The sequence below is a fragment of the Trachurus japonicus genome, chromosome 1 (assembly GCF_045865225.1).
Source record: "Trachurus japonicus isolate A0001 chromosome 1, Traja_1.0".
Lineage (NCBI taxonomy): Eukaryota > Metazoa > Chordata > Actinopteri > Carangiformes > Carangidae > Trachurus > Trachurus japonicus.
Window position 1 is genome coordinate 27,987,657 of NC_140907.1, and position 16,249 is coordinate 28,003,905.

Genomic DNA, 16,249 nt, shown 5'->3' on the forward strand with positions numbered 1-16,249 from the left:
GTCGGTTGTTTTGTTTTGTTTTTTGTGTTTTTCAAACTTTCCCTCAAAAAACAAAGACGCAGCGTTTTCATGTGTGTGTGTAAGTCGTGTGTGTGTTTGAGTGTTTGTACATCTGCGGGCAGGATAACACTGATAATAATAATAACACTTCTCAATCAAGTCAGACCTGCCTCCCCCGTCCCATCCCATCCCAGTCCTATACTCTATTACATTAGATAGTAACTTTCCATTCAAGTCGAGGATTACTCTAAGTGTCGCTGTAACTACTGGTGAAGCCATGCTGCTGCTGGCAGTGCAGTTTGGAGGCTCAGACGACGTCAACGTAGCCTACGACGACGGGTTGACTGGAGAAATCATAGTGCAACAGGAGAGAGTCCTGGAGAGGGGGGCGGGGCGGGGGGCGGGTGTGTTGACGGTGAAATATACTTGTCTGGGTGTGTGTGTGTGTGTGTGTTGTTGTGTGTGTGTAATCTCAGAAAGAGAGAGGTGGGAGTTTCTCCTCCTCCTCCTCCTCTTCCTCGGTGAGCAGGTCGGCTCCTCTTCCTCCGTCACATCCCACCGTACAGTGTCCCTCCTTATTCCGCCAAGACTTTTTTTTTTTTTTTCTGTATCTGTCATGTCAGACATATTGTCCGTCTTTTTTTGCCTCGTTGCCTCGCACAGCTTGAGGCAAGAACACACACACGGACACTCACACACGCTCTTCATCTTGTGTTGTGTCGTTGTGCCCCCAGGTGTTTCCCCCGTCGGCCCCGGCAACGGCCCTATAGAGCGCGTGTGTGATAAAGAAACAATGATTTATTTACTCAGCATCGCCGTTAACCTTTTAAGTCCAGAGCAAACCTCTCCGTCTTTCACCTGTGTGTGCGTCTGTGTGTGTCTATGTGTGTGCGTCTGTGTGCGTCTGTGTGTGTGTGTGTGTGTGTGTGTGTGTGTTGCATGTGCTTAGAATCAGAGCTGCCCGGTCCGACCACACACACCTCTGTCTTTGCATGCGTGTGTGTTAAGTGTGTTTCGGTGAAAGAGTATATAAGCGTGTCATCGTCGTCGTCGCCGTCGTGTGTGTGTGACCCTCAGACGTCGGACTCGATGCTGGGCATGCGGCGGTAGAGCCGCGGCCGGTTGCTGCCGGCGCTGGACGCCCGCGGCGCCGTCACGTAGCTCATGGGCTGCGAGGCGGCGGGCGGCACCATGTACGCCACCATGGGCGGCTCCTGCTGAGGGTAGAACACCTGTTGGTCGATGTGGCCGCCCATGTGCTGGTTGAGCTGATTGTTGCCGTGGTTACCGAGGGTGAGCGACATCGGCATCCGCTGCTTGTAGAGCTCGTGGGCGGAGCTTCTCTGCGGCATGCGCGCGGCCTGGGAGGCGGGGTCTCGTTGCGTGGTGCCGGGCGCCGACTGGAGGAACGGGTTGTGGGACGGCCGGTCCGGGAAGAGGCTTTTGGAGCGGCGGGGGAGGGGCATCGGGGCGTCCAGGCTGTGGTGGTGGGACGGCGACGGCGAGGGCGGGCTGCGGCTGCTGAACGGGCGGTCGGAGCGCATGGTGAGGACGTTGGCGTAGGCGCCCTCGTCCAGCGTCAGCTCCCGGTCCCGGTCTCTGTCGGGCAGGCTCAGCCCCCGCAGGTGGGCGTGGGGCTGCGGCGGCCGCTCGGCGACGCTGTCCGGGATCATGTTCTCGTACGAGTGCTGGCGGCTCAGCTGGAGGTGCTGCGCCGACGAGGAGGTGGGGAGGGGGGACGGCGAGGGGGAGGAGGGCTCGAAGTGGCTGACCAGCCCGTCGCCCTCGCCCACCAGGCCCAGCTCGCTCTGGGGGAGATAGTGCGTAAACATGTCGCCGCCGTGCGGGTGCGTGTGCGCGTGGGCGTAGTGCGAGTGGAGGTGGTCTTGCTCGCTGATGTCGTACAGGTTCCCCAGGTGGGCGCAGGCGTCGCAGCGGGCCTGCGGCGAGCGGACGGTGTAGAGGCCGGAGTATCCCGTCAGCTTGGTCAGACAGGAGCGGCAGTGACCGGGCCGGACGCTCTGTGATCCCGTCGCCGCACTGGGAGCGTCGAACGAACCTCCGGCTTTGTCTTTCACACTAGAGGGAGAAGAGAGGGGGAGACGAGAGCTGCGTTTACATGCAGTGTTGAAAACAATCGGATTAAATGAATCCTTCAATCTGCGTATACATAGCCCCAGCTGAAGCCGATCTTAAAGCATGGTTACTAGAAAACCAGATCTGTGAACATGGTCATACTTAAATCTGTATACTTGTCTGTCTATCTGCTGTATGTTCTTGTATTTTAAATTGTTGTTTGTTGTATGCATGACGTACTTTACTATGGGCATTTGGCAATAGATTATCGCACTTCTAGCACTTTATTCCAGGCATTCCTGCAATATGAAATAGGCACTTTATTATGACCGGGCATCTTGCAATAGATTATAGTGGTAGCCTACAGTGTAGCACACTATACAGGCACTTTTCTCACGTACAAATGGATGGGCAGGGCTCACGGCAGCAGCCGCTGCTCTTTGAAGACAGCAGTGATACGTGCTTTCATGTCGGAGTCTCCAAACCAGAAACATCTTTAACAACACCGGGAAAAGTCGTTGGATTTGTCGCTAGTCGCATTTGACAAAAAAAACTTACTAGATTTAGCGAGAAAGTCGCCAAGTTGGCAACACTGCTTTGACTTTCCTATTTCCTGTGAACGTCAATACGTGACTCCTACATACTAGGGTGGCATGCACAGAATGAATAAATAACTCTATCAACCGAATCCACTCTATTCAGCTGTTTACATGCGGCATTAAGCTGATTATCAATCGGCGTAGAGTAGACGACCTCTTTCAATCTGATCGGAAATTAAATCAGATCCGGGTGAATTGGATCTGATTGACCTATTAATCTGATTATAAATAGTATTTTTGGACGCATGTAAAAGCAACTAATGATGACACAAAAGAAAAGATAATGACAGCTCTTCAAACAAGTGTGTGTGAGTGTGTGTGTCTTTGTGTGTGTGTGTGTGTGTGTGTGTGTGTGTGTACCTGCTGTGCGTGTAGGTGCTGTACTTCTTGTCCTTCAGCGAGTGCAGGTCGGCCTCGGCGCTGTGGCTGTGGTGCAGCAGGCTGGCGCTCAGCTGCATGATGGGCGTGTCGCCCTGGTGTGAGTGTGAGTATGTGCTGTCGGGGGGAAACAGGTCGGGGGGGTAACTGTGGTCGGGGGGGTAACTGTGGTCGTCGCCTCCGCCCTGGCTGTCGCGCTGGTACGGCGGCGCCGACTGGAGACTGGCCTGGTCCGAGTCAATGGAGTAGATCTTGGTTCCTCCTCCGCCCCCGCTTCCTCCTCCTCCTCCTCCTCCTCCTCCCCTCTTCCTCAGCTGATTGATGGGCTTAAACCCGCCCCTCGCCGCCATGGAGTCAGAATCCTTGTGCGACTGCGGCCGGCTGGAGCACTCGGAGATGTCCGAGTGCGGCGGCTCTTCGGGCAGGTAGCGCTGGCTCTTCATCGGCGGCGGTCCGGGTCCGGACGCCGGGGTGGGGCTCTGGCCGGGGCCGGGCGACGTGACGCTCGGCTGCGTCTTCAGCGTCTCCACGCTCTTCTTCCACAGGGCTCGGGGCTTGGACGCGGACACGGCGGCCGCGGCGCAGGCCGGCCCCGCCATGCGCGTCTTCCCGTTGTCGTTGGTGATGGACAGCTGAGGCTTGTTGGGGCTGGTCTGGAGCGGGGGAGGGGGCTTCTGCTGCACAGGAAACGGAGCAGCATTGTTGAGGAGGTTTTTGTGTCGCCCGGTCAATGACAGGAAACCCTGCGGACCGGCGGCGTTGCTATAGAGACCAGGACCCTTCGGAGGCAGACTATGGAGTGAGTTACCTAGGAGACGAGGAGAGATGCACCTCAGACAGCAGATACAATAGATGGATGTTTGGACGGATGCTGAGGCAGTTAGGTGATAAATTATCCACCGCTCTGGCGCCCTGCGTGGCGCCTAATGTCTTTCTAATCAAGACGGGAGCTTATGAATGGAAGTCAATGTGATTAAAGGCTGGAGTCCACAACAAGGTGGAGGGAGTCACCTTTACTTATGCAAACACAGCGTCTGTAGGAAGGTCAGGGCGACCTCCGGGCGTGTCAGAAATCCTATCACGGGTGCTTGAGGCAGAATTTATGATTTTTGATTTACATGTGAAATCCCCAGGGCAAAGAAAAAGATCTACAAGGGCTCCTTTACCCCCATTGCCGTTTCTATAATCAACAAGACACAGTAAAGGGGATCTTGAAGTGCAGATGTTACCTGTATGTATGTATTTTTATTACTGTATGTGATCATTGTGGATCTGTTTTGTCTTATGTAAGTCTTGCTGGCAAGCGTCTGTGTTCTTTTCATGTACCGTAAGTGAGACCAAAGATTAATTTCCTGCCTTGGCGGGACAATAAAGTTTTTCTAATATCTAATATCTAATATCTAATCCTTAAGATCCATATCCTCCTATTCACTCTTTAAAAAGCAGCTAAGAAAACATCTTAACCTCTCATGAATCCTCCATACACTACATTCAGTCACTTCCTGCTTTCTCCAGACATTTGAAAATGTTGTACTTTATTTTCGCTCTCTCCACTTGGTATTGATTATTCTGTTTTCTCTCTCCTCATTTTTACCTATATGACATTGTAATTGTGCACTTTAAGTCCTTCTTTTTCAAAAATGTTGTGTTAGCCTTAGAAATCTGTATTGTTTGTAATTATTGAAAGGGGTGGAGCTCTGGTACAAGCCCATTTGGGCTTCATTCCCTCCTTGCACCATTGAACTTAAATGTATGCTAAATAAAAAATCCAATCAAATCAAAATCCATTTTTATTTATTTTATTTATTTATTATTATTATTTTGGCTATAAGTACACACAGTTATCTAAAACGGATCTGGGTACATTAACCTGTTGATATAATGATGTATAGGTCTCCGGGATGGGTGGGGTGGGTATTAAGTTATACAGAAAAATGAAAATGTGACTTTTTTTGGATGTATTGTTATTGAATCAATAAAAAGATTTAATAAAAATAAATAAATAAATAAAATATCCAGTGTGACGGTACCTTTCCCTGTCACCATGTCCAGGATGCTCGGCTGCACCAGGACGGTGTTGCGTTTGGGGGAAGACAGAGCCATGGACTTGGCGGATTTGAGCAGGTGCAGCATGTTGGCTTGAGGACTGAAGTCCAGCTCAGGATTCTTCTTCTTCATATCTATATGAACGCCGTGGATACAGCTCCATATACCCTGAGAGACGGAAGAAGAAGAGCGGAGAGGAGGGGAGAGGAGAAGAAAAGAGTGGGAGGATGAAATAGACGACTTCTTTTTCAGTCTATAAAAAAGAAAAAAGGATCAAGTTGTTCACTAGACTAATTTCCTTGCTAGGTAAATGAGAGGAGACCCCTGCATCCTCTCCTGCAGTGAGTTTACAACAAACTTTAACCTCATTTTGTTTTGTAATATGGCTCCGAGAGATAATCTCTTCTTTCTTAGATGAACTGCTTCGAGAGGCGCCTGGAAAATTAAATTTAGGTGATGATGTCACTGGAGGGAGCCTTTGAGTGCAAGGAGATGTTCTTCCTAGAGCCACTTAACCTCCAGCATCGCTGCTCTAACGGCATGCACACACACACACACACACACACACACACACACACACACACACACACACATTCACAGGAGCACATCGCACTCTTTTTGTAAAACACTTAATGTGTGAAATGCTGCTCGTCTGGAATAAAAGCCCTGCCTAACACAGAGACATGACATATGAATAATGAAAAAAAGGTCTGTCTGGGTGTGCCCATTTCTGTTTTCTGTGTGTGTGTGTGTGTGTGTGTGTGTGTGTGTGTGTGTGTGTGTGTGTGTGTGTGTGTGTGTGTGTGTCGGTTTGTTTGTGCGTCTCTCTGCCTCTGTGTGCGACTGTGTGGTCAAGCCTGTCCCTCACCTCACTGCACCTGAGTGTGTGAAACCATTTTTTACCTTGTGTCAGAGCCGACCTGCATGTGTGCGTGTGTGTGTAGGTGATAGAGAGGGGGGGGAGAAGACTTGTGTGTGTTGTGCGTCCATGTCGTTTATCATCCTCTAAGTCGTTTGATTCCTCTATCCTGCCGTCCATATGCGCAGCAGTAAATACATCTCAGCCGCTCTATAATCACCCTACCCCCCCCTCTCCTTTTCCTCTTTTATCACACACATACATACACTGATTCCTTTCTTTTGTGCATGTCCAATAAACGCACACATGCACAGATGTCCGCAGAGTCGTCCTGCGTTCGCACAACTGAGCGTTCGTTCGTTCGTTCTTTCCCGTTTGCATTTTCATCGCATCTGCAGAACCATGAAGATTAGGCAAATTGGACAGATAAAGGATTAAAAAATCGACTGCTTTTGTTTCAGATGCAGTTTTTGCACACAACAAGACGAGCGACGGAGTAACTGATTTTGTAATTCACTGTGTGAAGTTCGAATTGATGTTGTTAAACACCACAAAGACTCCGCCGCCGCGTGTCTTCAAAGTCACAATAATGTGCCGAGGTTTTTCTTCCCCGTCATTTCTCCTCCGCTGTACGTAACCGTATTAAACCAATCTGCAAAATACAGTAGGTTTGTTTCTCTCGCTGTGCATGTGCGTTTGTGTTTAACCCACTCTTTCTCCTCATCTCACTCCTTTTTTTTTAGACAAATCTGCTTTAATGTTTAAACGTCAATAACTTGACAAGAAATTCCCATCTCAAGTCCTGATATTGATATTGCAACAACCAGTGATTTCTTACAGTCTGAATCAATGCTGCACATTAGTTGTTGCGCTCTTGAGGACGGTGTTTGATCAGCGAGTGGAGCTCTGCACTGCAAACTCAGACAGCAACATCTGAAAAAGTACTGTACTTCAGAAGCAGAGGAGAGAGGGAGGGGGGAAAGAAAAACAGCCTCCGAGGAGCTGAAACTGGACCTACTTCCTGCTGCTGTCAAAACGCAGGCAGGTGCAGTTCCTGGGAAAGGTTCCTGCGGTGGAGGAGGAGAAGAGAGGAGAGGAGTCGTTGGAAAATGTTTTCCCTTTTGCTCACCCTGCTGATAGTGAAGAGCAGCCCCGGCCGTCCAGTGCAGACGCCAGTGAAGCAGTATCTCAGCCTCCAGTAGAACAGGTGCTCGGAGATAAAGGTGAGGATGGAGAGCCCCATGGCCGTGGCGAGCATGTAGAAGACCCCCGCCATGTTGTCCACGTCCAGCTGGCTGGACATCACCTCGTTCTTCTCGTTGTGGCAGATCCCAGTCAGCCACTGGGCCTCCAGCTCCTCCATCTCACCTGTTGGCCATTCAGAGGAAAGAGTGACTGAAGGTTTTTATGGCAGCAGCAGCAGGAAGGTGGAAGTGAGGAACAAGATAGAAGAGTGGAGGGATGTAGGGATGGGGAGTGGAGGGAATAAGGGACGTGTTGTGTGGGGAGAAAAGGGGGGGGGGTCATTACAAGGGAAGATGGAGAGGAGAAGGGAGGAGGGGGAGAGAGGTGAAGTGGTAAATAGATCGTAATGGAAAGGAGACAGGACTTGGAGTGAAAAAGGGTTGTAGGAGGAGGGGGAAGAATTGATAGTGATGGAGTGATAAGGAAAGATGGGAGGAATTATTATCAGATTGAGCATGTTTGTGTGTCTGAGTGTGAGTCTGAGTGTGTGTGTGTGTGTGCTCGAGCACGCAGGTGTTTGCCCTGGATAAAAAAGGAGGCCGGGTGTGAAGCGAAGTGCTTTAGTGGCTTCAGCAGTTTGATTTCTGTCTGGCTCGCTCCCTTTCTTCCATTCGCACCCTCTCACAGCTTATTATACAGAACAATCCAGAGGAGTAAACATAACAGGACACGGTGGGCACACACACACACACACACACACACACACACACACATGCACACACAAACCCACACAGAGTAATGATGATGAAATGGTGTGTTAAGACTAACCCCTGATAGCTTTCTGACAGAGGGAGGGAGAGTGTTGGGGGAGGGAAGCTGAGCAATGGCACAGCTGTAATAACACTGAGGGCCTGCAACAACCTAGAAACTCAAACTTCAGAGCAGCAGAGAGAGAAAGCGAGACAGAGAGAGAGAGCGAGCGAGCGCCTCACCGTCCCCGATGATGCCCAGTATGGCCAGATCCACCAGCCGTTTCCAGTAGGATCCCTTCTGCAGGGCGATGCCGTAGCCGGTGGTGGCGAAGATGTAGCCGCTGCCGATGGTCACCAGCTTGCAGCCGTCGTCTCTGCCGGCCATGTAGTTCAGCACCGCGGCGTCGTAGATGAAAGCGTCCAGCTTTCTGTAAGAGAAGCCACATATTCTGGATTTACCACAGCGGTTCTCACGACTTCATAGGAGAGAAACATAAGTTCACATCTGTAGTACAGCTGTTTAGATTCTGGATAGTTGTACCTGCTGAACTCTGAACAAGGTAAACTACTCAAGAGGGGAGTATGTAAATACTGATTATATGTTTTGATCTATTAATATGGGTTCACCTGTAACAGATTTTTTAACCACTTTTCTACATGTCGTATTTGGTAACACACTATAAGTACACACTATTAAGCATTAGTTATTGCATTAAAGCAGAAGTAAGTGGTCCGGTCGTTTTCGCTAATGCTGCGTTCCAGGCAGGCTTTTGAAATCGTAAATTACAGCTTCAAGTCACAACTTACGACTTTGTAGCGTTCCAGGCAACCCACTCATGTTTTTCCGACCTGTTTTACCGGTGAAAGTCACTATAACGGCCACTCGTAACTTCCGACCGGTGAACTCGTACCAGATCGAACTGGTACCACTTCACGGTCGGAAAAATACGAGTTTCCTTGAACGCACCATAACAGTCCTCGTCGCTACGTCACCACATTCACGGCGTTCCTTGGCTGCACACACAGCCCTGCATGCCGTTCTCTCTCCTCATTGGATAAAAACTGTAGGATACGATAAATGTTTTCTCCTCGGCTCAGAGCAGAGCAGAGGGACTGACAGACCCGTGTTTCAGTCCAAACACTCTATGTAAGTGATTGCTGTCGGAAGATATAACTATTTAAGACTTATATTAACACAAATATATCACTTACTTCTGCTTTAAATACTGAATTCATTTATAACACGTGAATACTCATTAGTATGTAGTTTATAAACACAGTTAAATATGTTTTACTCATCATTGATAAGCACTAACTGTATTTATAAACTACATACTAATGAGTATTCATGTGTTATAAATGAAGAATTCAGTATTTATTAATGCTTAACTAATGCTTAATAGTGTGTACTTATTATAAAGTGTTACCACGACCCTTTAGTACATTTCTCAGATAATAACGTTTTGGAGCTGGATGTAAAAAATCTGACATATTTACAGTGTTGAGCTCAGAGACCCAGGTCCTAATCTGGATCTGACAGACGTGTGTTGGTGTTGTGTTTGGCCTTAGTGGAGGAGTTATTAGTATTACTAGTTTAGGAAATGCATGTATAGACTTCCTTGAGCGAGTTAGATGAGACAATTAAATATGAAGCGACGATGCCGACTGCGGGAGCTAATGGCACCTGGCTGAGAAACAGTCAGCAGCACATAAACACCTATGGAACCACAACTTGTCATTTCCGACACCTCAGTTTTCGTACAGATTAAACAAACAATATACTATGAAGTGTTAATTAGTGAGTTTCGCAGGTGCTCGTAGGCAGATCTTGTTATCTTCGGACAGCATCAGACTCGCAGCCCCCCCCCCTGCTGCCTCTGTTCCCAATCTCCATGCTAAGCTAAGTGGCTCCTGGCTGCAGCTTCATATTTACCAAACACACAAAACAGTGGTATCAGTCTCCTCATCTAAACTTTCAGCAAGGACGGAAAGAAGCGTATTTTTCCCGAAAATGAAAGTTGTGGGGGTCATAACAGAAAAAAAAAAACACTTTTTGGGATTTTTTCTTTCTTGTTATGTCTTGAAACTCTTAGAAATAAAAGAAAGAAAGAAAAAACCTCACCTACTTACTGTTCATATACTGTGACACTGAGTTATTTTAAGGGGTCACAGGCCAAAAAGGCTACGACTTCTAGATAGAAATACAGTAAAAGCACCAGAATTGGATGTTCATACATCAATATATTATAATAATAATAACAATTTAAGTGTATATCTTCAATAATGACATATTCTTCTGTGATTCTAAGCATTAGTTTTTTTCATACATGACTATGATACATTGTCATAAACAGCTAAATATTGTGTTTTTTGAAATGTAATTCTGTTTACACGAGGGGGAAAGAGGGACATGTGTGAATTTTGAACCATCAGATCTCAGCACTGACACTTCAGCGTTGATGATGATGATGATGTACATGCGGTGCAGCGACTGTAACGATGTTCCTCCGATCCACAAACAAACCACTTGGATTACCCAGAAACGCTCGGGTTTCTTGGAACTGGATTTTCTCATGCAAATCAGATTTGGACTCGGGCGATGACTGCGAGTGCTCAGCAGTGAGTGCGCTGCTGGAAGAGTAAATATTCACGCACAGTCAGGAAGACGTCTTTGTTCGAGCAGAGCCGCACTCTTTCTTTCTTTCTTTCTTTCTTTCTTTCTTTCTTTCTTTCTTTCTTTCTTTCTTTCTTTCTTTCTTTCACTCGCAGGTTTTGTCATTAGTCTGATGTGACAGGGTGAATTCAAACCAATCCCCCCGCGTGGGCCTGAAACATCTGAGCTCAGCAAAAACACAAGTTTGATGTATGACTCTTAACCAAACACAATGTAACCGGGACCTGATGGAATCGGCCTATGGAACAGCAGGACCCTGTTTTTAACTTCATAATAAGCAAAAAAAGAAAGAAAGAAAGGGGAAAAAAAGGGGGGTTTTATATAACTCTGTGAATACGCCCTGGTGCTAATCGACCTGCCCCAGGCCCTGTAGATATGCATGCAGAAATATAAAACACTTTGGCTTAAACTATGCACCACAGGGCATATGTTAAATGAATACATTGAATATCTGTAGTTGAAGATACTTTGTATTTTCCTCCTGCACAGAGAATTCAAGGCCAATATTCTTTCATTTAACGTCTATGGATCCGTTAAGAGTAAATACAGCGGTTTATTACGTGTTTATTATACTGTGTGTTGGTGACTGCTGTATTTACATTTTATTGGGTCCAAAAGAACCACTTGTGCGTTAAAAATGAAATTAAACTACTGATGATTCCGCTGAACGTGTTCATTATACCGTTTGGTGTCGTATAAACAAAGCCTCATATAAGAGATATGAAAAACAAAACCTATCTATTTGATATGCAGTATCAATACAGTAATTGCAGAGAGGGAAAAGCAAAAAAATAAAAAATATGAAAAATGTTTGGGGAAAATACTGGAAAGATCAAAGCACACAAAACTAATGAACAAAAAAAAAGCACTGCAGCCATCCCTCCATTAGTGTGTGAGTTTAGGACAGAGAATAAAGGTGGCAAACTCCAGAACAAATTACACCCTCTCTGTTTTGGCAGCTCCCTCTTTCCAGCAGCAACACGACTCTATAATGAGCACTTGCAGACAACCTCTGCATTTTACCACTGGTGACAGAAACACTCAGCAGTTACTGCGTTTCAGCAATGAGACCCACGGGGTCCCCTAGTTTCTGTGATGCAGTGTCTTTTTCACATGTTCTTTAAGCACGCCGTCTGCGAAACAGAATTACCCTCTCAGGTATAATCAGCCTCAACTTGATGTGAGTGGGGTTGACAAGTTTACAGTACCCGGTCTTGAGGCTGACCAGCGCATCCTGGACGCCGGTCTGGTGGTATTTGGTCATGTATTGATGCATATCTGGGTAGTTCTTCCTGATGTTGCGCTCGGTGCTGCCGTTGGGAACCGTCCCGAAGCGGAAGGGAGGAGAGTAGGAGTACGGACTCTGGAACTGCAGGAGAAGGAAAGGAGAGGGAGATAGTTTGAAGAGTAATAGGAGGAGGAGGAGGAGGATACACAAAAGAGTCTCAAAGACGAAGACGAAGAAGAGAGGGAAGAAAGGGAGTCAAAGAGGGAGCGATGGTGTGAAAGTGAAGACATGGGGTGAGGAGTGAGGAGGACGAATGGACAGTGACAAGAAGAGACGGAGGAGAGGAGGAGGAGGAGGGAGAGACAGTAGAGTGGACTCATCAGTCATCATCATTGTGTGTCCACTCTAGCGTAAGACTGGCTGAGGTTCTGCTGACACTGCCAGCCGCTGCAAACTACACACACACACACACACATCCAAACACAGGGCACACACACACTCTTTGATCTATGCAGCCTGTGTTTGTGTGTATATATATATGTGTGTGTGTGTGTGTGTGTGTGTGTGTGTGTGTGTGTGTGTGTGTGTGTGTGTGTGTGTGCGCCTGTGGGTCTGCTGTGCTGGCAGTGTTAGTGTGGTGACAGCTACGGCCAGAGGGTTTGGGCTGTTGAAGCCCAAGGGCGCTCCCTGGAGAGTCCTGTCTGGCCGCAGGGCTGGCATCCATTACAAGAGCAACCCTGACTGTGAATGCATTTAGTTTTCTCGTGTGTGCGTGTGTGTGCGTGTATGTGTGCGTTTCCGTGTGTGCACATGTGTGTGTAATCTCACCTTCTTGTCAGACAGTCCGGTGACTTGGTCCACGAACTCTTCCTGGATCATGAAGGCGGCCAGGTTGGCAGTGTAGGAGGCCAGGAAGATGACGGCGAAGAAGGCCCACACCGACACGATGAATTTACTGGTGGTGCCCTTCGGGTTCTGCACCGGCACAGAGTTGTTGAACACCAGGCCCCACAGCAGCCATATGGCCTTACCGATGGTGAACGATGGGCCGTGTGGGTCTGACAGAGATAAAGAGACAGAGGGAGTGATAAGAAATGAAAAAAGGTGAGAAAAAGAAACAAGAAACAAGGTGGATGAGACCTGGAAGTAGGGATGGGTACCGAATTCGGTACTTTTATTGGTACCGACCGAATTCCCACTAAAGTACCGGGTATCGATTCACGTGAAGTCAAACGGTACCACATTTCGGTACCTGAACGCACCTTTGCGTCGCGTGCATCAGCGAGAGGGGATACGGTCTATGGGACGAATATTCAAGCCCTCACTTCTCATCACAGCGACACCGTTCAATTAAGTCCTCGTCACGTAACGAAAGCACATCTCCTCTCGTCAATACGTGAATATTCTCCGGTACGCTTCTCATCCAAGTCTGCACCTTGCAGAGTTTGTGCTGCTCCTCAGTTTCATTTGTTTTTGTAATGATAGACTCATAAACTATTCAATATTTTATTTCATTGAATGACTATTTCAAACGTTGCCTATTTCTAAAACATAAAATACTCTTAAAGGCTGAGGAGTTGTGATGTTGTTGAGAAATAAATATTCCAATTTCAGAAGTTTACAGACAAAATAACTTTAATTACCACACATACATACAAAAAGTACCGAAAACAGGTACCGTTGTTGTATACCGGTACCGGTTCAGAGGAACCAAGTATCGGTACCGTATCGGTTCAGATGTGAAAGGTACCCATCCCTACCTGGAAGTCACATTTTGTGTTTGTGTTTGTTTGACGATGACGAGTGTCACTGCAGTGATGAGTTGCTAAGTTCTGTAAGTCATCAACACACACACCGTCTTAACTCCATAAAACCATCCCAAAAAAGCTGCTGTAAGTGCATCATGTTTCCTTAATCCGATGTATTTGGTATTAAAGTTGTGCTATATAATGCGGTTGTATATAATGAACAGATGGAGGAGAGAGTTGATTTAATTATCTTGTGTTTATGCCTACAGCTCACACAGTTTGCAGAGGTTATGACAGAGAAGAGGCCTGTGCTTGGGCTTGGAGGAGCATGATCAATAAGTGGAGAACAACAACAAAAAAAAAACTTGTTTTGGTCGAGTAGACTGACCTTTATTTTTAGACAAGTCAAAGATACAAACAGACAAGCGTTGTGAGTAAATCAGAGGCGAGCGCTGTTTTTGTGTCTGCACAGATGTTCTCTTCTTTCACTTAGTCTCTGTGTTACCAAACTGTTTGTATCCTTTCTTCACAGATTTTATTCACAGCGTCTTCCTCCTGTTTGTTTTTTTATTCATTTTTTATGAATTCAAATCTTCTCCACAGATGTACAACTGTGTTCTCTTCTCATGCAGATTTATTTTTGCAGCTTTACAAAGGTTAATTTACTACTACTACAATCTCGGCAATGATTTGTGAACATCACTTTACAAGCTCAAAATGGTTTCTGACCCTAATCTGAGCCTGCAGAGATGCTGATTGATTTGCAGCTATTTGCACAAACGAATGTTTTCGGAAAAACTGCGATAGAGAAGAGGATCAAACTGTTCACAAAAAAATTTGCTCGAATTTAAAAAAAAACAACAAAAACAACAGGCCGGTTTGTTTCAAAGCGGGGCCGTAATTGGTGAGATGTACCGATCCAACAAAATTTGATTTTCCAGCCCGGGGAAGCGATGCAAGTTGAAACGACCCCAAACTCGATTCAATAATCTTTTTTTTTTTTTTTCAGCTGAAAATGTCTATACACTGCAGCAATATCTTGACATGTTGGGAAATATACTAATTCGATTTTTTTTTCTGAGAATCAATTGAAAAGATCGACATCACTCTCATGTCTGTATTCGACATAATGAAGCAACAGATGATCATCTTAGAGACTGAAAATAGGGGGAAACAGATTGAATAATGTGGTACATTAACCAAGAACACCACAATATGTTTAACACTTTAGCTTTTAAATGAAACAAACACAATTATTAGAGAGGATTAAAGGTGAACAAGACTTTCATCAGAGCCAAGACACTTCCAGTCTTTACCCTAAATAACTAACAGGCTTCTGGCTTTGGCTTCACCCTCCTGTTGTCCACCTGGGTCAAGGAAGGAAGGAAGGAAGGCAGGAAGGACAAAGGAAAAGTAGGAAGAAACGAAGGAAGGAGGGAGGGAAGCAGGAAGGACAAAGGGAAAGAAGGAAGGAAGGAAGGACAAAGGGAAAGGTGGGAGGAAAGAAGGAAGGGAAAAGGAAGGAAAGATAGATGGAGGGAGGGAACAGATTGGGTCAAAAAGGAAGGAAAAAGGAAGGAAGGAAGGAAGGAAGGAAGGAAGGAAGGAAGGATCCTTCCTTGGAAGGAAGGATTGTGGAAAGAAGGAAGGGAAAAAGGAAGGACAGAAAGATGGAGGGAGGGAACAGATTTGTTCAAGGAAGGAAGAAGGGAAAGAAGGGAGGAAAGAAGGAAGGGAAAGGGAAGGAAAGAAAGATGGAGGGTCAATTGGATCAAAAGAGGAAGGAAGAAGAAGTAAGGATGACGGGAAGGAAGGAAGAAAGGACAAAGGGAAAGAAGGGAGGAAAGAAAGAAGGGAAAAAGGAAGGAAAGATAGATGGAGGGAGGGAACAGATTGGGTCAAAAAGGAAGGAAGGAAGGGAGGAAGGAAGGAAGGAAGGGAGGGAGGGAAAAAGGAAGGGCAGAAAGATGGAGGGAGGGAACAGATTTGTTCAAGGAAGGAAGAAGGGAAAGAAGGGAGGAAAGAAGGAAGGGAAAAGGGAGGAAAGAAAGATTGAGGGTCAAGTGGATCAAAAGAGGAAGGAAGAAGAAGTAAGGACGAAGGGAAAGAAGGGAGGAAAGAAAGAAGGGAAAAGGGAACGAATGAAAGATGGAGGGTCAATTGGATCAAAAGAGGAAGGAAGAAGAAGTAAGGACAAAGGGAAGGAAGGAAGGAAGGAAGGAAGGAAGGGAGGGAGGAAGGAAGGAAGGAAGGAAGGAAGGAAGGAAGGAAGGAAGGAAGGAAGGAAGGAAGGAAGGAAGGAAGGAAGGAAGGAAGGAAGGGAAAAATGATTGTGTAAAGAAGGAAGGGAGAAAGGAAGGAAGGAAGGAAAGAAGGAAGGATGGAGGAAGGGAACAAATTGGGTCAATTTGACCCAGAAAGACAACAGGTGGGTTAATAAAAACCTAGAGACGTGAACTCGCCACTAGAAGATGAATGACTTTGTCAAAATGTGAAACTATTTCCAAACATCAGCTGCTTTCCTGAAAAGTGAGTCTACTTACTTTCTTGTAAAGGAAATATTACTTAGAAAATGACATGGTTGGCATTTGTTGTTCAATCAGTGTGTAAGATGGAAAAAAAAAATAGTAAAGCAAAATGCATTGTACGGGTTCACTGAAGCGTGCTCGGCAGATGCTGACAAGGAAAAAAAAAACTACAGCAA

At 46.5% G+C, this 16,249-nt stretch overlaps 1 protein-coding gene across 1 annotated transcript in view; it reads right to left on the reverse strand.

The window, feature by feature from the left end:
- Positions 1-958: 958 nt before the first annotated feature.
- The window catches only part of grin2ab (glutamate receptor, ionotropic, N-methyl D-aspartate 2A, b), a 113,329-nt gene continuing 98,038 nt past the window's right edge, over positions 959-16,249 (reverse strand). The window contains exons 14-20 of the mRNA XM_085783741.1: positions 12,626-12,855; positions 11,778-11,938; positions 8,136-8,323; positions 7,088-7,326; positions 5,084-5,267; positions 3,036-3,861; positions 959-2,079 (exon numbers count right to left, since the gene is read on the reverse strand). Coding sequence (XP_085639867.1) covers positions 1,074-2,079; positions 3,036-3,861; positions 5,084-5,267; positions 7,088-7,326; positions 8,136-8,323; positions 11,778-11,938; positions 12,626-12,855 — 2,834 coding nt within the window. The 3' untranslated portion in view covers positions 959-1,073. The remainder of the gene's footprint in view (positions 2,080-3,035; positions 3,862-5,083; positions 5,268-7,087; positions 7,327-8,135; positions 8,324-11,777; positions 11,939-12,625; positions 12,856-16,249) is intronic.